Source organism: Sceloporus occidentalis, unplaced genomic scaffold (genome assembly GCF_023333645.1).
Source record: "Sceloporus occidentalis isolate IW3139 unplaced genomic scaffold, rSceOcc1.0.p SCAF_14, whole genome shotgun sequence".
Classification (NCBI taxonomy): domain Eukaryota; kingdom Metazoa; phylum Chordata; class Lepidosauria; order Squamata; family Phrynosomatidae; genus Sceloporus; species Sceloporus occidentalis.
Window position 1 is genome coordinate 19,319,551 of NW_028316994.1, and position 21,545 is coordinate 19,341,095.

The window sequence follows — 21,545 nt, forward strand, 5'->3', positions numbered from 1 at the left end:
GACCCTAAAGGCAACCCTATATTGGGGCTTCCTTGGCAAGGTTTGCTCAGTGGAGGTTTGCCATGGCCTTCTTCTTTTTTAAGCTCAAGCAGGGAATCGAACCCAGCTCTCTGGTTGTAGTCCAACCAACTGCAATTCGCAAGCTTTCCATAGCATTGAGCCAAGGCAGTTAAAGTGGCGGCAAAACGGATTATTTCTGCAACTACTATCTGCAGAGGCATTTCCACCTTTTGTGACTCGAAGGTGATCCAATCCCAGGGTTTTCCTGACAAGATTTGTTCATTGCGAGGTTGGCTTGCTTTCCTTTCCTCTGAGGCTGAGAGAGTGTGACTTACCCAAGACTCCCAGGGGCTTCCCATGGCTGACGGGAGATTTGAATCCTGGTCTTAAAACACTGCAAGCACTAGGCCAGACTGTCTCTGTGTGTGGAAACACCTCATGCCACAATCCAAAGACATCGCTGAAGAAAGGGCCATGCAACCATTTCTAAGGCTATGGAGCAACGCCAGTCCATTGTTAGAAAGCATGTCTACAAACGGCGAAGGTTCGAGATCACAGCCTTGCTATCTAGGAACCTTTGCCCCAAGAAAACCTCTCCAAGAACTATAGGGCTAAATCCAGTTGAAAATGCCAGCTAGAGTTGACCCGCTAAATTTATTGGGCCTTGGCGAGTAAATAGTTATGGAAGTCCCACTGATTCAAGGGAACCCTGTGTGAATTCAGCATTAGACTTGAAACTGTTTTCTTTCATTGGATGCAAGAGCATTATTGTACCATATTACGATACCATTGCGCTATGATGTACGTTTGGAAGCATTTCATTATAGGCATTCTCCGAATTCTAGTTGGACACAAGACAAAGTTTATTTGGCATTTGCAGAGTTCAAAACACAAATATTCCAGGGAAAACGGAGGGGAAATGGGAAGGTATGCATATTGGCACAAGAGAAAACCATACAGCGTTCACATGGCAAATACAATAAAGGATGCCCTTTGTTTCTGGGTGGCAGAAGGGCAAGAACCAGAGCAGGAAAGAGGTTTTCGTTTAGTTGCCTTGCTTTGTTGAATCCTGAAAAACAACGGTGGTAAACCTGTGCCCTTGGTTTTCAAAAGCTGCAGGAAAGTCTTGTGGAAGAGCCCTGTGAACCGGTCCTGGTTTGAAGGCAGATGGTATTGCCCCATTGCTGAAGCTGGGGCCAGAGCCCTGCAAAGTTCCTCTTTTGCACTAATGCCAAATGGCCATGCTAGCTCCTGTGAGTTGTAGTCCAGATAATCCCAAAATATCAACCCTCTTCCAAGGCCTGGGGCCTGGTTTCATGCTGTCACAGACCAGGAAGCCAAAGGTCCATAGAGATCTTGCCGGTTCCTCATGCCAGAAAGGGATTGGGGTTCAGGGGAAGGGAAAGCCGAACCAGAGGTCCACGTCTTCTTAAGTGTGGATGGTCACTTGGCATTTCTCAAAGTAAAACTTGCCGGTTCCTGCCTAAAAGGAATAAAGTTCACATTCAAATGAGTCACAGCGGTCCTCAGCCTGTGGGTCCCGCCCTCCTCCTCCTCCCGACCAATCAGGGAGGCCACTGGCGGGAAGGAGGGGCGGGGCTTCCGGTCGCAAAGGGGTCGCGGCATTAGGAATAATAATAATAATAATAATAATAACAATAATAATAATAATTTGTTTAGAGGTGGGTAGCAATCATAAACATAGTAACATAATTAAGAAGACGCCCTCCTAACCCCAATTAAAAAACACAATCAGATGATTAAAGCTAGTCTAAAGTTAACCGATTATGGGGAGGAAGGGGGCTCCTGGCCACTGGAGAAGGCCTTCTCTCAAACTGTGTCCCTTATGGCCACCCTGGGCCCACCTCACCTCCAGGCGCCTTGGTCCTTCCTCCTCCTTGTCCTCCATCTTCCTGCCGCCGCCGCCGCCACCGCGTTGTCTCCTTTGCGCAGCTCCTTTCTCCGGAACAGAGCCCTTTCCTGGCGATGGCATTTTCAGAGGGACTCTCCTATACAAAGAAGGGTCTACCAAAGTTGGGAAGGATACATTGGCCTCCATTTCTTGGCGGAAGACGCACTGGATTGTCGGATTGCCTATCGGTGGGAGCAACGACGCGGCGCTGGGGTTGTCCATTTTGGACAGCGCCACTGGTTCCCAACGGTCAAACGCTGGCCGGTTCTAGAACTTAGAAGGCAGGAGAACGTTCCGGAATGTTCCTGGCAAACCAGGACATCTGGAGATCTTGTACTGCGCATGTTGTACGGTGGACCCTTGTTATCCACTGGGGTTTGGTTCCAAGTTCCCCATCTGTGGATAACAAAATCCCTGGACGCTCAAGTCCCATTAAATATAATGACATGGCAAAATGGTGTCCCTTATAAAATGTGGAAAATCAAGGTTGGATATCTGAAACGTATACTTTTTTTGAGCAAACTGTGGATGCTTGAATCCATGTATAAGAAGGGCCGACCGTATCGCGATAATAATCTCCCTGCGGTGCTGCTTTTGTAATATCTTGTAACGGACATTGTGCCACAGACAAATAAACTGGACGATAATGGTGATAGTATTACTATTACCATCATCATTCTCATTACTATTCAGTGGGAAGAGCTGGGTGAGAAATAATCATTATATTATTATGATGATTATGATTAACCCATATCCCGCCTTTCGCCCATTTGTAGTTTCGTTTGCTATTTAGCCTTCTCTGCCAGGGAGCTTTGGTGCCACAACAAACTACAGATCCCAGGAGTCCACAGAACGGAGCCATGGCAGTTAAAGCGGCGTCAAACTGCGTCAGTTCTGCAGTGTGGGCCATAGACTTCGCATTAAGTTATAAATACTCTAATAAATAAAATAACACCCGGGGAAAACTGTAGGGTGAAAAGCCACAGATGGAGAAGCCAGTCGGGTTGAGGCAGAAGATGGCGCTTGGGAAATGCCCAGAAAGAAACAAGCGTTAAGAGAAACTGCGGAGAGGAAGGGTCTGAGGGTACTTTGCAAAACCCAAATAACGCTAGGAATGCAAAAGGATCTTGAGGAGGACCTTTGAGATGAACTCCCTTTGCCCATTGATCCAGTCTAACCGGGCGACGGATCTCCTTTTAGACCAGTAGCCCCCAAACTGTGCCCTTGAAGGCATTTTGGACCTCAGCTCCCAGAAGCCTCAGCTGCGTTGGCCAATAGCCTGGGATCCTGGGAGCTGAAGTCCAAAAGCCCTCAAAGGGCACAGTTTGGGGACCACTGTTTTAGACCTTGTTGGGTTGCTCACCCAGTAACCAGTTAATGTGCCTAGCTTTTGCCAACTGCCTCTTGAGTGGCAAGCCAACCCTTCCCTTTGGCCACCGCAAATCGGGAAATGAAGGCGTCTTCTTTCCATCTATGCTGCTGACCCACCATTTGGCAATTGAGTCAGGGGTCTCCCTTGTCCAGGTGGACTGTGGCCTGGAGCCAAGGCTCCTTTTCCTCTCCTATGGATGGACACAGAGGCCGGACTGTGGCTTGCTCAGGCCAACGCAGAGGCAGCCGTCCTCCAGTCTTGCGCCGATTCAAGGAAGACTAAGATCTGGGACTCTTGGAGGAAGGAAAGTCTCCAGATCATGAACTCAAGGAAGGGGGCTTAAAATACAAGCCTCCATGTTGCCTGAAATCCTTTACCTTCGCTTCCAAATGGTCTGCCAAGCCCAACTGACCAACTCCCCTCTGTGCTCCTCGGATGTTACGAAGAGGGCTGAGCAAAGGGCCTCCAGAGCTGAATGTCGGAGTCCAGTGCTCAAAGCATTACACCACATTGCTTCTCTCTTTCTCTCTCTAGCTCCCAGAATTGTCCAGACAGAATGACCGCTGGAATTGCTACGTCCGAAACAAGTAAGTTTTCTGAGCTTTGGGTTCCGATGAGGAAGAGGAGGAGGGACGGTCTGAGGGCTGTCTATCTCACAGAATCAGAGTTGGAAGAGACCCCAAGAAGGGCCATCTAATCCAGCCCCCTTCTGCCATGCAGGAACTCTCAATCAAAACAATCCCATTGACAGATGGCCACCCAGCCTCTGTTTAAAGATCTCCACCAAAATCTCCATTGAGGGAGTGTGTTCCACTGTCAGGAGGTTCCTCCTAATGTTTAAGTTGAATCTCTTTTCCTGGAGCTTGCATCCATTGCTTCATTGTGTCCTAGTTTCTGGAGCAGCAGAAAACAAGCTTGCTCCCTCCTCAATTTGGCATCCCTTCTTCAAGTATTGAAACAGGGCTCTCTTTTATCACCCCTTAACCTTCTCTTCTCCAGGCTGAACATCCCCAGCTCCCTGAGTCTTTCCTCATAGGGCTTCATAGTTTGCAGACCATTTCCGTCGCCTCTCTCTCTCACACAAACAACTCTCCTGGCAGCAGCTTTTCCTTATGAACTCAGATTGTGGCAAAGGTTTCAGCAAGGTCAACATTTTTTATTTTTACTCGGCGGCGGGAGTGTAAAAGGATTGGCGACAATGAAGTGCAACAGGTTGACGGGGGCAGTTGCCACCCTGCAAATGGCAGACTTTTGCGTCTAGCCCCCCCCCCCCCCAGCGCTGCAAAGTGTTTGCAGATTCAGGGAAATCTCCCCTCTTGCTTGTTTCAAAACTGTTTTGAGTTCCATGGAAAAACGTCCCTCCAGCAGAAGAAAGCCAAGAAAGCTTGGGCTCCCTCTCCCTTTCTCAGTTTGTTCCCCGCAAAAGAAAGCGTCCCGGCTGAAGAGAGACAGAGGGAGGAATCGGGAGGCTCTCGGAGGGAGGGAGCGATCCGGATCCGGGAAGAGGAAGGAAGACTGTCATGGCTTCGAAAGGTGGCCGGCTGGGAGGTCTGGAGCATCAGCCCACGATTCCCTGAGGCTCGGCGGAGGTCAGGACAGCCGGAGACGATCTCGACGTCTGTTTAGCCCCCAAGGCGGATGCTCTGGATCATCTGGAAGATGGCTGGGAAAGAAGAGGACAATATGATGAGATGTCAAGATAGAAAGGAAGGAAGGAAGGAAGGAAGGAAGGAAGGAAGGAAGGAAGGGACAGAGAAGAGACCCTGAAAAAATAAATCCACATTTTCATTTAAAGATGTTTTTATTCAGACAGGTTTTAAAACAGAAAGCCTTCAAAGAATGGGCTGCTGTCTTGTTTTATAGTGTACTGTTTGTAAGGCCCTTCCACAACGCACAACGGCAGCATTGTCGTCCCGCTTTAACTGCCACAGCTGTGTCCTATGCAACCCTGGGATGCGCAGTTTGGCGAAGCGCCAGAGCAGTGGTCCCAAAAGTGTGCCCTTTGAGGGATTTTGGACTTCAGCTCCCAGAATCCCAGACTATCGTGGAAGACACTCACTGCCTCCTTCCTCAATGGAGGCTGTGGCGGAGTCTCCCTCCTTGGAGGCTGCCTTTAAGCAGGGGCTGGATGCCTTGATGGAGAGTTCCTGCATGGCAGGAGGAGGGGCTGGGGCTGCTGGATCTGGGCCCTTTGGGGGTCTCTTCTGTGGTTCTATGGCAGAGTCCAACAGTCTCTTAAGGGGCAGAGTTTGGGGACGGCTGCACTAGAGCTTTTTACCCGATCCCTCTCCACAATCCGCACCGGAGAAATAATCTGGTCTGAGGCTGGATTGCTGTTGCTGTTTTAGATGCCGTGCCCGGCCTTGAGCCCCGAAGAGAGGCAGGGAAGGGATCCAAAAGGATTCGAACAGGATGAGGAGTCAACGCGAGCGAGTCCTGAAAGGGCCGCTCTCAGCTCGTCCTCCCTTCCCAGCCTGCCTTGCAGGGCTGTTGTGAGGGTGACACCGGGGGGGCGGAGGACAGCGATCTCCCCCAGAGGCTGGATGGCGATGATGGCGCTCTACCTGATCCGCAGACGACGAAGACGAAGAGGGCCAAGAGCCAGGGTCCGACGGGGGCTTGGTCTTCCTGGGGCGCCTTTGCGAAGGGAGAGGCTTCCATGAGCCAGAGACTGTGACCTTTCCCAAAGGCTGCCCTCCTCCCTGGGACCCCCGAGGCCTCTTCCCCTTCCATCCTCCCTCCCTCCCTCCCTCCCTCCCCCGGGAGAAGAGGCGGGGCGGGCGGGGGCCCCTTCTGGCCCTGCCCTCCCCTCCCCTCTTTTCGGGGCCGCTCTCTCGGCCAAAGGCCTCACCGGGGCCCGATGGAGGCCCCCCCTCTGGGTGATGCTCTTGCTGTGCCTCTCGTTGGCCACCTTCATGCGCTGCACGCCGGACATGGCGGCGGCGGCGGCGGCGGCGGCGCGAGGGGCCCGCAGCCAGCGCTGTTGTCGTGGCGCCTGGAGAAGCCAGGGCGCAGGCGCAGTGGGGCGCTGCCAGCGCCACTGAGGCCGAGGCGGGCGGCGCCATCTTGCCCGCTCTGCCCTGCCTAGCTTCCGGACTTCAACTCCCAGAAGCCTCAGCCGTGCCGGCAAATAGCCTGGGACTCTGGGAAATGAAGTCCAAAAGCCCTTAAAGGGCAGTTTGGTGACCAGTTAAATATCTAGACAGAATGATTATTTTTGTGTGTGTGTGAGGAAATATTCTATATGAGAATGAAATAACGTATGTGAATTCTACACAAGAGGCTATTCTTTATGAAAGCGTGAGAGAATCTGTGAGGAAATATTCTATAGGAGAATTAAATCCTGTCTGAGGCTGTTCTACATGAAAATAGGAGAGAATACATGAGAGAACATTTTATGTGAGAATAAAATCATGTCAGAATTCTACCAGAGAACATTCTCTGAGGAGAGAAAAGGAGAATCAAACTATCAAACGGCAAGACTTGGCTTCCAGAACTTGGTCTTCTATTAGCGCATATCGTTTCTAAGTGCGTTTCTCTTTTTAACCGTACTCTGAACAATTGGCCTGTTTTAACCCTGCGACAGTTTCATTCCATTTTAAGTATGTTTTTAATTGTGTAACTTTTCAGACTGAAAGTGGCTTTGGGTCCCAGTTTTGGCAGAGAAGTGGGATACAAATGAATAACCAATAAACAGACAGGGCCATCTTGGTTGCCCTTCTCTGGACCTGTCCCAGATCGCCAATATGATCATCCTCCTTCAACGGCGTCGATGACGCAGGATTCCGGATATTTCCGCAACGTTCACGCTGACGGCGTTGAACAAATTGCCAACTTCGCCCCACAAAAATCCACACTGACATTTGGGCTGAGCCTTCAGGGTTTTTTAATGGGCAAGGCTACAGAAGATCAAGCGTCTTCACCATAGAAATGATGAGACCGAGGGCCCCAGGCGGTCCTTCGCATGCGTTGGGGCAGTTTCCTACCCAGCAAGGGTCCAAGAAACTAAACCCAAATTCTGTTTCTCAAGGGGGGAAACAGGAAGAAAATTGGAAACGGGGCAAAACCATAACCAGGGTTGCATCCACACTGGAGAAATAACCCAGTTTGGCATTGCTTTTCAGCATCCTGGCTCAAGGCTATGGAATTCTGGGAGTTGGAGTTTGTTGTGGGCCCAGAGCAGAGCTTAAGGAAGGAAGGCCCCACAACATACTCCAACTCCCAGAATTCCATAGCCTTGAGCCAGAAAGAGTTAAAGCGGTGCCAAACTGGGTTATTTCCTCAGTGTGGATGTAGCCCTAGATGGGGGAACCCACCAGCTTTGGACAATTCCCAGAACGCTGGCAGAAGGGATGCTTGGAGCCAGAGTCTAAAAAAGCTCTGGATGAACAAAAATACATCTTTTCTTTGTTGTTGTTGCTTCCATAGTTAACAATAATTTAAAACTTCATACATAAAATTATCTTTTATTTCTTTCCTTATTTAAAAAAAAGGGGTAAAAGGGCCCCCCTCGGGAGGCTGCTCCGCTAAAACCTCTCTCCGTCCATTGAATGGACATGGATCCTCCTGACCTAAACTGGTACCCTAAGAAGGTAACGGATGGAATGGAGGGTGGATACTGGTATCTGTGGTTTGGAGGTTTGCGATCTCACCAGAGCTTGGAAACGTCCCTCCCTTTTCAGACTACAACTCCCAGAATCCCCCACTGGCCAGCCACCGTGGGGGAATTTTCCAACCTCTGGCGATTTATGGAAATATTAGTAGCTTCTCTTTCCTGCAGGTACCATAATTTCTGGAATATTCTGATAGATATTTTCTGCACCCAGAAGCAGAACCAGAAGATTGGGGGGCAGATGAGGGCCGCCTCTCCATCGACCCGACTGTCATGCGCTGCTCTCAGCCGGCGGCCCCCGGCCTTTGGTGCTGGTCTTCGGCTGCGGGGGCCAGTCAGGGTCGAAGAGGAGCTCCTGCGCCAGGCGCTTGTATTTGGCCCGGGGAGGGGCCTGACGGCGGCAGGAGTAGCCAGGGGCCATTTCGTCCAGCTCCAGCTGCAAGGGAGGGAAAAGGAAGAGGTGAGCAGGCTGCGTGGCAACCAAGGAAAGAAGCACCAAGAACGGAGATGGGATCATAGAGTTGGAAGAGACCCCCAGGAACCATCCAGTCCAACCCCATTCTGCCATGCAGGAACTCTCAATCAATCAAGCATCCCTGACAGATGGTCATCCAGGGAAGGAGCTACTCACTTTGCCTCAAGTAGTGCCTCTTTTAAGAGAGACAGCGCATGGACTAGTGCTTATGTGTGAGTTGTTGGATACCACTCTGTGCCTTCAAGTCGACCCCAACTAATGGTGACCCTATACTGGGTTTTCTTGGCATGATTTCTTCAGATCAGCTTTGCCACCATGGCCTTCCATGAGGCTAAGAGAGAGTGCCTACCCCACAGTTACCCAGGGGTTTCCATGGCTGAGCAGGGATTTGAACCCTGGTCCCCCAGAGTCCTGGTCCAATACTCAAACCGCTACACTACAAGGCCTTTCTTGACAAGATGTGCTCAGAGATTTTGCAGTTGCTTTCCCAAGACAGCACGATTTGGGTTTCCACAGCAGAGTGGGGTTTGATCTCTGGTCTCTCAGAATCCTAGCCCAAAACTTCCAACTATTACACCATGCTGGCTCACACTTCTGGCAATTGTGTCCCGGGGTTTTCTGGTCCAGATTTCTCCAGAGGAGGTTTGCCTTTACTTCCTCTGAAACTGAGAGAAGGTGGCTTGCAAAAAGTCACCCAGTGGGTTTCCATAGAGGTGCAGGGATTCAAATCCTAGTTTCCCAATGGCCTGGCTCAATACCCAAAACGCTACCCCTTGCTGGCTCTCATCAATACACACGGTGATATGCCTTGAAATATGCCTCTAACAGGGTTTTCTTGGGGATATTTATTATTCAGAGGAAGTTCACCACCACGCCCTTCCTTTGGGGATGAGAGAGTATGACTTCCCTAAGATCAGCCAGTGGGTTTAGATGGCAGAACAGGGATTGGAACCCTGGTTTTCCTGATTCCTAGGTCAGTTCTTAAATCACTCTCTTGTAAAGAGTTACTAGGAAAAGAAAAAGAAAATCATAGCCAGTGGCCATAGCCATAGCGTCCCATCGCCAGCACATACCCTTCCTGAACTGTGGTGCCCAGAATGAGATACAAGATTCCTCCAGGTAAGGCCTGACCAAAGCAGAACAGAATGGCACTACAGCTTCCTTACATCTGAACAATATACAGTACTCTTGTTGTGCAGCCTGGAATTGCATTGGCTTTTTTGGCTGCTGCATCACGCTGCTGACCCATGTTTAGCTTGTGGTCTACTGTGACCCCTTGATCCTTTTCACATGTACGGCTTTCAAGCCAGGGGTCCCCCATCCCACACTTGCACACTTCATTTTTGTACCTGAGGGTAGGTGGCCTGGTTTGGATATTCATACTTCCTCCTGGTGTAGCAAACCCGCTGCCAAAGGACATCACAATCGCAAACAAAGTTCTGGGGGAGGACAGCAACAAACACAATTGGCAGAGGAAGACAAATGTGGGGACGATTTGCACATGCATGCAACATAGTGCCCTGGGTGCAGAGCAGAGGGCTTCCTTCCAACATCACCCATCTTCCCTGCTGTGAGGAATCCGGGGGCCCAGCCTTACCTCCAGAGAGACCGACAGCACCAGGTTGCTCAGCGCCAGCACCAGAAGGATCAGCCTCCATTCGTAAGGAATACAAGCCAGCTGAGGGGGGAAAGGAAGGGCCTTGAGTCTATGGGGTGCTTCTTTGCCTGGCCCTCTCTGGAGGAGAAGGGCAAGGGAACACTCCCTGGCATAGGACAGAAACCGGAAAAGGGTCCAGGAGGGGCATCTCATTCCTGCCCCCTTCAACCCCACTTCATGCTCTGCTGCTGTTTGTCAGCCCTGTGATCTCTCCAAAGCAGAGAGCCAGTATTGAATCAATGATTTATTTTATTAAATGTTTCTTTCCTGTTAACTGAATTTAAAGCCACAACCCATGTGCAGGTTTGGATGAAATCAATGAGGCCCTCAAGGCTTTGGTAAAGAGCCTTGTTTCCACCAGGTGCGCCAGAGCCAGCTGGTCCTGCAAGGCAAAGGCCCTGCTCCCATGTCCTACTAAGTAGGAGGCTTTACCCCTGAGACCCCACTAAACCTAGATTGAACCTAGGCCATCCAAGGGGGCAGGTGGGCAAGAATGATGGGACACTAGATAGAAGGTGTGGAAGTCAGAGGGAGCAGGACTGGAGCCTAGTTTTCTCTTCCATCGGAAACTGACCAGTGATGCACTCCCCATCTCCCCTCTCTCTCATTCTCACTGACGTAGTCCCTACAAGGGCAGCTCTCCCCAGCTCTAAGCTTGAAAAGAAAACACAACAGTGTCTCCTTCACACTACCCAGTTACAGCACTTTGGTACCATTTTAACTGCCATGGCTTTGTCCTACAGAACCCTGGGATTTGTAGTTTCATGAGGCATTCAGAATGCTCTTTTTAGCCTTCCTTTTAAGAAGGATATAGACAAGTTGGAGAAAGTTCTGAGAAGGGCAACAAGGATGGCACAGAACCTTGGAGGATAAAACCTATGAGGAAAAGTTGAGGGAGCTGGGCATGTTCAGCCTGGGGAAGCGAAGACAGAAGGATGATTTGTTGCCCTCTTTAAATACCTGAAGGGCTGCCCCAGAGAGGAGGGGAGGTCCATGTCTAAGGGTCTGAGGGTTCAGGGGGGTAGATTTCAACTGAGCAGGGGTTGGACTAAGTGGCATAGCACTTTGATACCACTTTATCTACCATGGCTCTATCCCATGGAGCTTTGGCATTTATGGTTTTCTGAGGCGCTTGGAATTTTCTGTCAGAGAGATGTAGCGCTCCACCAAGCCACAAATTCCAGTATTGTGCAGCAGGGAGCTGTGGTGCCGTTACAGAGGGGCCCAAGTGCTGTAACTGGAGTATATGGGGAAGAGGCCCTCTTGCGTTTACATCCAGGACTGTCCCTAATGGCAGGGACTGCGGGTGTTTCTGCCCATTTGCTAAACCCACAGATCAAGCCCCAGCAGGGATTGGCGTACGTACCTCCATCCCAAACACAGGAGGCTTTATCTCCTGCCCTGCCCTGCCTCACAAAACCGGGGCTGCCTGAGATAAGGCGTCTGGACTCAGGAGTGCCCTGGGTCCCCCACCCAGCCACCCACCCAGCCGGACCACGTTGCTCACGTCCACCACAAGCTCAGAGATGCACAGCCCCAGCGGGAGGAAGGGAGGACCCACTGCCACAGCCTACCTCAAAGAACTCATCCAGGGCTGGCATCGGCCACAGCAAGAGGAGAAGCAAAAAGCCAGAGGTGGCAAGCAGGGAGGCAACAAAGAGACCTGCAAAGAGAAGGACACGCAGGATGTGAATGAGATTTGAGGTCTGGGGGCTTCCAGAGCTGCTCTCTCACATGCAGACCAGGGGCCACACTTTGCCCATCCCTTGGTGTAATAAGCCATAACATTTTTCAACATGGTGATCACTCAGTTTTCAAGACAAGCAGCACAAGAACACAAAACATGGCCAAATGCAGAGATAAAGAGAGGCTCCCACTGGAAACTGTGCCCACGCTCTTGGGACCCCGAATGCCCACTCAGGGATGGACCCAATGCCAGAGGCTGCCAGAAGACTCTCAGCACCTGCTCTCCTACAAACAGGAAGGGAGATATGGATGGAGATGCCTGGGTCCTGACTAGTCATGGGCTTTTAAAGTGATCACTTGAGCCTGGAACTGAACTTGGAAACAAGCTGGGCTCAAGCGAGGCCATTGGCTCCCTGGAGAAGTTTCGAAGCAGGCATTAAGGCCAGACCCAGATAGAACACATGACAACAATATGCCAGGCAAGGTGAGGCATTAACCAGGACATCAGTGCGGTATTTGAATCAGTAGCTGGAAAAACCTACTGAAAGCTAACAAGGCCCACCTTGCTGCAACACAGCAAAGGCTCGATTTTGGTTGAATTCCCACCCAGGAAGGACCCAGGTCAAGCTGACAAAGTCATGACCCAAGTACTGCGTATCCCTCCCTCAGGAGTCAACAGTGTGTTACTTATCAAAGAGTACAAGGAACAAAGAGACGGAGGGCCTGAGTCACAAATCTAGCCAAAAGGAGAAAAATAGGATGTCAATAAACAGATCTATGTGCAATAAACAACTATGAAAAGGTCACAATAAATCTATCAATAACCAATGCTCCATATATAAAAATGGAGTATTATACTATTGTTGTTGTTATTGTACTTATTTATTTCCCACCTTTTCTCTAGTTTGGAATGCGTAGGGACTTACAACAGTCCCTGTTTTGGGAAGAAAATGAGGTATAAATGAAGATACGACAACCATGAAGAAGGTCAGTATAACATACTGGTCTGAATGACAGACTAGGACTCCTTGAGTCCAGGGTTCGAGTCCTGGCTCAGCCACAGAAACCCTCTGGATGACCCTGGGCAAGTCACACTCTCTCTGCCTCATAGGAAGACCTTAGACAAGCCTTGTCTGAAGAAACCTTGGCATCAAAACCCTCGAAGTCTGCCTTATTGGAGACATAGTGGTTTGAGCGTTGGACTAGGATTCTGAGAGACCAGAGTTCAAATTCTGCTCAACCCTGGAAACCTACTGGATGGTTCTGAATAAGTCACTCTCTCTCAGCCTCAGAGGAAAGCAATGGTGGGAACGACCTCTAATGAAATAAAACCAAGTAAATAATACTTGGCAATAACCTTTGAGAACTCCTGGAAAACAGGAGAAGTCCCAGCCGACTGGAGGAGGGCAAACGTTGTCCCCATCTTCAAAAAGGGGAAAAAAGAGGATCCCAACAACTATCCTCCAGTTGTCTGACATCAATCCCAGGAAAGATTCTGGAGCAGATCATTAAACAGAGAGTCTGTGAACATCTAGAAGGCAATGCCATCATCACAAAAAGTCAACATGGGTTTCAGAGAAACAAGTCATGCCAGACAAATCTTATCTCCTTCTTTGATAAAATGACCACTTTGGTAGATGAAGGGAATGCTGTGGATATAGTATACCTTGATTTCAGTAAGGCCTTTGACAAGGTTTCCCTTGACATTCTTGCAAACAAGCTTGTAAAATGTGGACTAGACAAGGCAACTGTTACATGGATCTGTAACTGGTTGACCGGCTGAACCCAAAGGATGGTCAGCCATGGCTCCTTTTCATCTTGGAGAGAAGTGACCAGTGGGGTGTCCAATGGGGCTCTGTCCTGGGCCTAGGGCTATTCAACATCTTTATCAATGACCTGGATGACAGAATTGGGAGCATACTTATCAAATTTGCAGATGACACCAAATTAGGAGGAATAGCTAATACTCCAGAGGACAGGATCAACGTTCAAAATGACCTGAATAGACTAGAAAGCTGGGGCAAAGCTAACAAAATGAAGTTCAACACGGAGAAATGTAAGGTATTGCACTTCGGGAGGAAAATTAAAAGCACAGATATAGGATTATGGGGGACACCTGGCTCAAGGAGACTTCTACGTGTGAAAGGGATCTAGGAGTCCAAGTAGACCACAAGTTGAACATGAGTGAACAGTGCGATGCGACAGCTAAAAAGGCCAATGCCATTTTAGGCTGCATCAATAAAAGTATAGTGTCTAGATCAAGAGAAGTAATAGTGCCACTGTATTCTGCTCTGGTCAGGCCCCACCTAGAATATTGTGTCCAGTTCTGGGCCCCACAATTCAAAAAGGACATTGAGAAACTGGAGCCATGTGTCCAAAGGAGGGCGACTAAAACGGTGAAGGGTCTGGAAACCATGAAGCCCTATGAGGAACGACTTAGGGAGCTGGGGATGTTTAGCCTGGAGAAAAGAAGGTTAAGAGGTGATATGATAGCGCTGTTTAAATATTTGAAGGGATGTCATATTGAGGAGGGAACAAGCTTGTTTTCTTCTGCTCCAGAGAACAGAACCCGGAACAATGGATGCAAGCTACAGGAAAAGAGATTCCACCGGAACATTAGGAGGAACTTCCTGACAGTAAGGGCTGTTCGACAGTGGAATGCACTCCCTCGGAGGGTGATAGAGTCTCCTCCCTTGGAGGTCTTTAAACAGAGGCTGGATGGCCATCTGTCAGGGATGCTTTGATTGTGATTTCCTGCATGGCAGAATGGGGTTGGACTGGATGGCCCTAGTGGTCTCTTCCAACTCTACGATTCTATGATTCTATGAAATGCTAAGAGAAGGTTACTGTAAGTCAGGGTCTATTTGAAGGAACAAAACAACAATAGTTGGGAGCCCACATTCCTCCAGAGACTGATGAGCCATTCATCCCATAATCCTTGCTGCCATCCACACTGGCTAGGCCTGATGGGAACTGGAGTCCACAAAGGGGTTCCTCCCCAGACCAGGGCAACAGAGAGCGGAGGTGAGGTGTGGGGGGAGACCCTGACCTGACCGCCAAAGGTCGCCTAGCATTTCAGCCATGACCGCTGGGCAGTGCCACTCACCGTTGGTCCGGGTGGGCTGGCGGAACGGGCGGCCCTTGGAAAAGGCAAGGGCCACAGCAATGTACTGGAAGCAGGAGATGTAGAAGAGGGTGGTGTTCTCAAAGCTTTGCACCGAGTCATCTTCCCCATCCGCTTCCTCTTCTCCCGGCTGAGGCTCCTGTCTTGCTGTGGCATTCACCAGGTTGGAGACATTGGGGCTCAACAGGGTGATGTTGCAGGGATCGAGGCCGCAAGCCCTGCAGAGGGGAGGGGGGATCCGACAACAGCAGTTTCATATTCTGTCTAAGGCATCCCTCCCCAAAGCCAAATGTGTAAGAAGGTAACCTCCCAAAATGGAAACTGGATAGGTCCACGCAACAACAAAAAAAGTTGGGTTTTTTTGGATGGCAGCTCTAAGAATCCCCCAGCTAGCCAGGGATTATGGAAGCTGCCATCCAAAACAGGACAGTTGGGGGTTAGGGGCTGCAGAGGGCCAAAACCCTGCCACCCAATGTGATTTTTTTTCCTCCTAAGGAGCACAGGGGAATCTCTCCACTCTTTCAAGCAAGGAGTGGCCCATTTTCCCCCCAACAGGAAGGGACCTGGCAATCAACTTCTAGGTCGAAGATGCCAGCCAGAGATGCTGGCGAAATATCAGGAACTCTTCTAGAACATGGCCTCATACCCCGAAAAACCCACAAAAACTTCTAGGTTCCTCCCTGTAGGACAAAAAGGGTTTCTCTTGGGCATAAAAAGCCTACCCCCCCCCCAAACTGGCAAAAATGGGCTCCCACACTTTTGACGGAGCGTGTGGAGAGATGTCAAATTAAAAGGGGCCACAAAAACAGCATGATGGTCCACAGCCTTAACTTTCTCCACCCTGATCTAGAACTAAGGTGCAGTTTCCCCCCTGCAGGCCTGCCCTTTACCCTCGGTCTCTTACCCGTTCTCCTTTGGGCAGTACCACAGCTGCCCTTGGACGAGGAGGAAAGCGCCCACCTGGAAGCCCAGCGAGAGAAGGATCTGCGTGAAGACGGAGAGCAGCAGCTGCGGGGAAACCAGGCTGGTGGGCGGGCGCTGGGGGACCAGCTCCTTCCAGGCGCTGTTCAGACTCACTGGAGGCAGGAGGAGAAGAATGCCGTGAGTCAGGGGGGAAATCAAACAGAGCCTTCCTTGTATGTCCAGCAACCCAAAGCCCCACAGGGTGAGCTCTAGCAGCTCAAGGCCTGCCTCCCAAAGACATTTCAGTATCTGCATCCTGTCTGGCAAGCATTCATTCTCTCACAGCGATGTCTGGCAATGAGGATGCAGAGAGTCCCAAATGCCTCTCCCTACTGTTCCAGCTAATCTCAAGCGCAAACCTAACAGTTCATTATTCTCACTTTCAAGTCTACCACACACTCCTGACTGGAACTCTGGACCATGAAAAGTTTGGATCCTATTGAAGAGGCTAGAAACCTCTTAGAGATTACCGTTGGATAATGCTGCCTGTTCCAAGCAGTGTCCTTTTTTGGAAAGTGTGTTTTTGATGATCCTACCTGGACCATTTTCATTCAGTAGCTTTTTTATCAGTATTTTTGAAATAGTATTATTTTTCTTGTAACCAGTGTGGTGTGTATATGCCTACACATCGCCTGTCGATTTATGGAAACACCATGCATTCCATCCATCGCTATTGGTTTTATTATTACTAGCTGCATTTGTATGTTGCTCTGAAGCACTTGAGACCTTAATACTTGCAGGAGTGCTTCTCCTATGCATACCTCCCAGAGGAGCAAGGCCTCTTGGAGGGCCCTCCATTATGTCCCACTCCTGGCAGCAATGCAGCATGGCAGCAGGGCCTTCTTTACCTTCCCCTCAGAGGCCTGACTGCCAGCAATGCTGCTTTCTTTTCAGCACCACGAGGTTTTTTTTATTAAAGTTCGTAAGCCTTAATGGCAAAGTCATATTTTCTCAGTCTCAGATGAAGGCAAGGACAAACCCCCTCCAAATAAATTCTGCCAGGAAAACCTTGCAAGGAGTTTGTCTTAGGATTGTGGTAAGTCAGAAATGGCTTGAAGGCACATGACAACAACACAAATTATAGAATCCTAGAGTTGGAAGAGACCTCAAGGGTCATCCAGTCCAACCCCCTTCTGCTGCCATGCAGGAATCCACACTCAAAGCATTCCCTGTGACAGATGGCCACCCTGCCTCCGCTAAAAAAACAGCCTCCAAGAAGGAGGCTCCACCAGACTCCATTGCGGGAGTGTGTTCCACTGTTGAACAGCTCTTACTGTCAAGGAGTTCTTCCAAGAAAAGAGCTGGAATCTCTTTTCTTGTTTCCTCTTCAGGAGGAAACAAGCTTGCTCTCTCCTCAACATGACACCCCTCAAATATTTAAACAGGGCTATCACATCACCTCTTAACCGTCTCTAAACATACCCAGCTCCCTAAGTCGCATCTCATAGGGAATGGTTTCTAGGCCTTGTTACCTTTTAAGCTGTTTTACCTTACTGTTGTATTTACTGTATTTTAATCCTGATTGAGCTATTATAACTGTTTTAATCTGGAATTGATTATAATTGTTTATTGTTTTATCTGTACACTATCCAAAAACCACACAATAGAGGTCTGAATTCAAAGACAGTTGTGTTAGTCTGGAAAATCAGTATGCAAAGTGATATTGTAGCACCTTTGAGACAAACGGAAAGAACGAAGTTGGTAGCATGAGCTTTGCTATACTTGAGCCTATTCCTCAGGTGCAATGAAGGTTGGGCATTGTTAATATTTTTAAGAATGACAAAGACAACCACAACAACAACAGTAGCATTTACATTCCTCCTTCCCTCAAGGCATCCAAGGTGTTGGTGCAAACAGCTCTCTTTCCCCTTGCCTTCTCCACCCTGCTATGAGGTTGCTCAGGCTGTGGAAGAGAGTGAGTAACCAGGGCCATCCAGTGAGGTTTCATGGCTCAGTCGGGATTGGAATCCCAACAGCCCCAGCCCACCATTCCAACCACTAGCTAGCACTGGTTCTCTACAAAGAGCCACAGGTAGCAAAAATGTGGCTGGAGGAGAGGTACCAAGATGGTCAAAGGTCCAGCAACTTCCAAGCCCTATGAAGAGCGGCTTATGGAGCTGGGTATATTTAGCCTGGACAAGAGAAGGGTGAGATGTGATATGTTACAGGCATCTTTAAATATCTGAAGGGCTGTCATCACAGGGAAATGGACCAAGTTTGCTTTCTGCTGCTCCAAAGGGTAGAACATGAACTAATGGATTCAAATTATAAGAAATGGGATGTCATTAAACTATTTGCTGCAGGTAAGAGGTACTCTATACTAAAAGAGATTCCTTCAGAAGGTAGAAGTAATAATAATAATAATAATAATAATAATAATAATAATATAGTTCATTTATACCTCCCGCCTCTCTCACGGATCAAGGCGGGATTACAACCTTAAAAGACACTTAGTACAATTTACAATCAACACAACAACAAAATACTAACACTGAATTTACCAAGAATTCCTATTAGTTCTCTAAAAATTACAACTCGTCCATTAACCAACAATCAGAGTCAAGGAAGAGCAGTCGTCATAACCTTTTTATATGGAATACAGTGGATAAGGCTGCTGGAAGAGATCCGTTTTGAGTGCCTTCTTAAAGGACTCTAAAGTAGTAATGAAATGGATCTCTTCCGGTAGGCCATTCCATAATCTTGGGGCCGCGGCAGTAAATGCCTGATGTACAGTTGTCATTAACCTGGTATTATAATATTCTAGTAAGAACTTCCCAGATGTCCTGAGAGTGTGGGACGGATTATGTAGGGAGAAGCGCTCTCCAAAGTAACGCGGGCCCGAGCCATGTAAGGCTTTAAAGCCTAATAACCAACACCTTGTATTTCACCCGGAAGCTAATTGGCAGCCAGTGAAGAGATTTCAGTATTGGTGTTATATGGTCAAACCTAGATGTTCCAGTGACCAATCTGGCTGCTGCATTTTGAACCAATTGAAGCTTCCAAATTTGGTACAAGGGTAGCCCCAAGTAGAGCGCATTGCAGAAATCTAGTAGGAGAGCTCCTTCTTTAGAGATCATTAAACAAAGGATGGGTAGCCCTCTCTCAGGGGAGCTTTAGCTGTGGATTCCTGTCCTGGTAAAACTGGGCTGGACAAGATGCACCCCCATTCAACCCCACAAGCTTAGAAAGGAGACCAAAGTCAAGCAACAGCGACAAGATTAAGAGGACATCACAGGTCTTGGAAACACAAAAGATCTTACTTACTGGTGAAGGCCAAAGACAAGATGATGGCCACATCGATGAAGAGGTATTGCACGTCTCCAAGGTTACGCAGGATCTAGAGGAGAGGACAAAGAAAGGAGGCTTCATTCCCATTACTTTGGTCACCATCGCATCTGCTTGCCCAGCCCCACTACAGTCAGAAAATATCTGGGAGCTGGGCCTGCAAGGGCTCACCGAGTAGAGAAGCAGGACGCTGAGATACTGGATGATGCTGTAGAGGGCCATGAACTTGAAGACGCAGAAGGAGGTCACGAGAGCCGCACGGCCTTCCCTGGGGAAAGACACACACACGCACACAGAGTGCTGTTGGACTGCTGCCTGCCAGAGACAGCATACTACAAATCCCAGCATGCACTGTCCCCAAGAATCACAGGTGAGTCTCCCAAGTCAAGAGGCCCAGACAACTGCTGCTGCCACCTACCGGATGAGGTCTGGGACGCAGGAGATGTTTGGGGTCTTGGAGGTGAAGGGTGAAGCCACGGAGGCCTCTAACTCCGAGAGGGAGATGCCAGCGTGGGCTCGCTTAAGAGCCTGCGGGGGACAGGAAGAGAGAAGGGTCAGAGTTGCAGCATTGACCACCATCACATGCGGAGGCTCCAGGTGAGCCTGCTCTCTAAGCCCACTGACCCACACACAAGTGCTCATCCCAACTCCCAGAATCCTTTGCTCTGCCTCACCACTCTCACCAAGCAGCCCAGATCCACGCTACTGAGAGGGCAAAAGGCCTTGGGCTAGAGGAGCCCTCCTTTGGCTCACCAGCTTAGCCCCACAAAGCCAGACTATAGTGTCCCCCTGTGGGACCCTGCCTCTATTCTAAGATCCTCAGGGGAGGGCTTTCTCCCCATCCCACCTTCGCAGGTGGTAAGGACACAAAAGGTAAGGCTTTCTTCATGGCTGTCCAGACTGTTAACTAGTTCCCGTGGATTGATTTATTTGAAGAGAAGTGTGTGCAGTAGTTTTATTTTCACTGTCATTTTAAAACTGATTCAAATGTTAAATATGTTTATCATAATAATTATTTATTAGTTTTGCTTTGTTTTTAATATATGTTGTGAAACAATGTTACGTCCCACCTTGGGAAACAGGTGAGCTATAAATTAAATACATGAATAAAGAGATAAAAACTAGGAAGAAGGCCTTTTTGGTGACCATCTGAGGGGCTGAGGAGACGCATGCGTGGGTGTGCCAAGCAATGTGGTGCAGACAGACTAACAACTTACTCCACAGTCATTGGCTCCATCCCCGCACATGCCCACGTAGTAGCTGAAAGACAGAAGACATGTTAGTGAGGAAGGAGGGAAGGAGAGTTGTTCCTTCCACCCTGAAGAAAATGGACCCTTCCTCCATCCCAAAAGAGGCCTGGCAATCAGCTTGCTGAGACATGGCTGGGCACTCACTCCATTTTCTGCAGGGATTCCACCAGTTGCGTCTTCTGGTCGGGGGCCATGCGGGCGTAGATGGTGCCACAGAGCAGCAGCTGTAACACACCAATGAAAGAGACAGCGGCTTCAGGCAAGTGAGAGCCTGGGTTGGGCATCAGAGTTGGACCATTCAAGTGTAAGTCAGCCCATAACCAAGGAAGCAGATAGACCATGTCACTTCATCACTCTGTGGCCCTCCATCCTGCCTTCACAGATTTCAGAAGCCCCAACTAGACCCTTCCAGGTGTGTTGCACTCCAACGCCCATTCCTTCCAGCCAGTACAATTACTGAGGATGATGGGAGGTGTTGTCCACCACAAGTGTGGAAGGTGCCAAGTTGGGAATGGAACCTTTGGGCTCAGTAAGGAGCAGCGGGGTCCTGTCAGCAGAGGCTCACCTTGGGCAGCAGGTCAGGGAAGTGCTCCGAGATGACACAGAAGGATTTCCCACTGATGGCAAAATGGTAGCTGACCTCAGGAATCCCTGGCCGGGGCACCGGAGGCAGCTCCTCTTCATCTAACATCAGCTTGATCTCCTGGGATGCCAGAGACAGGATGGGAAACAGCTCAACTTCCCGAAAGACCCTCTGTTCCCTGCTTCAGTCCATGAGGAATGCAGAGATGTCATTGGGTCAGCAGGCAAGAAGAAACCAGGAAACCTCACCTGCTTGCTGGCCTTGTTGGGTATTTCTGGGGCGGGCAGTTCGTCTGTGTATTGCCAGTTGATGGTCGCTGGCTGCCCGTCCCTGGGGGGCAGGGCCTCAGTCAAAATCACTTTCCCCTTGGCTGGGATCATGCCACACTCACGGCCCACCGAAATGGCCGTCAAGAGGTTATCTCCTGGGCCATGGCGGAGAGAGGAACACCATCACAGTAAGACAGCTTCCCATGGACAGGCTGAGCATCCCAGGCCTTCCTCAGGCCCCGATCCCCCTCTTACTGCTCTGAGATAATAGCCCCCTCCCCAAAGAGCCAAGACTGACCATCATCAGATCAGCCCTCCCCAAAAGAAGGGGATAGGTTGGGTGTCTAAAGTTGCTGG

The 21,545-nt window shown here is 49.5% G+C and overlaps 2 protein-coding genes across 4 annotated transcripts in view; both read right to left on the minus strand.

Moving 5' to 3' along the window:
- Positions 1-816: 816 nt before the first annotated feature.
- Positions 817-6,277, minus strand: LOC149304393 (stress-associated endoplasmic reticulum protein 2-like). Of its 2 annotated transcripts, none has more exons than XR_016271963.1 (3): positions 6,136-6,224; positions 1,871-4,947; positions 817-1,483 (listed from the first exon to the last, which is right to left on the minus strand). XR_016271963.1 is itself a non-coding variant. In XM_089480167.1 (3 exons), the coding sequence occupies exons 1-3, from the start codon at positions 6,217-6,219 to the stop codon at positions 4,907-4,909; spliced, it is 198 nt and encodes a 65-aa protein (XP_089336293.1). In that variant the 5' UTR covers positions 6,220-6,277; the 3' UTR covers positions 4,420-4,906. The 2 variants fall into 2 exon arrangements, 1 of the variants encoding a protein (XP_089336293.1); XM_089480167.1 differs by lacking the exon at positions 817-1,483 and adding an exon at positions 5,849-5,921 and having other exon boundaries at positions 4,420-4,947; positions 6,136-6,277.
- Positions 6,278-7,734: 1,457 nt separating this feature from the next.
- The window catches only part of LOC149304394 (polyamine-transporting ATPase 13A3-like), a 38,294-nt gene continuing 24,483 nt past the window's right edge, over positions 7,735-21,545 (minus strand). For both annotated transcript variants that reach the window (XM_089479781.1, XM_089479782.1), the window contains exons 21-33: positions 21,168-21,343; positions 20,902-21,039; positions 20,481-20,560; positions 20,304-20,346; positions 19,505-19,614; positions 19,258-19,354; positions 19,066-19,138; positions 15,743-15,914; positions 14,821-15,056; positions 11,603-11,691; positions 9,969-10,049; positions 9,721-9,810; positions 7,735-8,332 (exon numbers count right to left, since the gene is read on the minus strand). In XM_089479781.1, the coding sequence (XP_089335907.1) occupies positions 8,168-8,332; positions 9,721-9,810; positions 9,969-10,049; positions 11,603-11,691; positions 14,821-15,056; positions 15,743-15,914; positions 19,066-19,138; positions 19,258-19,354; positions 19,505-19,614; positions 20,304-20,346; positions 20,481-20,560; positions 20,902-21,039; positions 21,168-21,343 (1,550 nt within the window). In that variant the 3' untranslated portion in view covers positions 7,735-8,167. The remainder of the gene's footprint in view (positions 8,333-9,720; positions 9,811-9,968; positions 10,050-11,602; positions 11,692-14,820; positions 15,057-15,742; positions 15,915-19,065; positions 19,139-19,257; positions 19,355-19,504; positions 19,615-20,303; positions 20,347-20,480; positions 20,561-20,901; positions 21,040-21,167; positions 21,344-21,545) is intronic.

What these genes read in the sequence shown, in the direction of transcription:
- LOC149304393 (XM_089480167.1), bottom strand. Translation starts at nt 6,219, where the DNA reads ATGTCCGGCGTGCAGCGCATGAAGGTGGCCAACGAGAGGCACAGCAAG. An exon ending in GGGGCCTCCATCGGGCCCCG is followed by an intron (nt 5,922 to 6,135) that starts GTGAGGCCTTTG and finishes CCCTTCGCAAAG; the next exon opens with GCGCCCCAGGAAGACCAAGC. An exon ending in CTTCGTCGTCTGCGGATCAG is followed by an intron (nt 4,948 to 5,848) that starts GTAGAGCGCCAT and finishes CTTCTTTCCCAG; the next exon opens with CCATCTTCCAGATGATCCAG.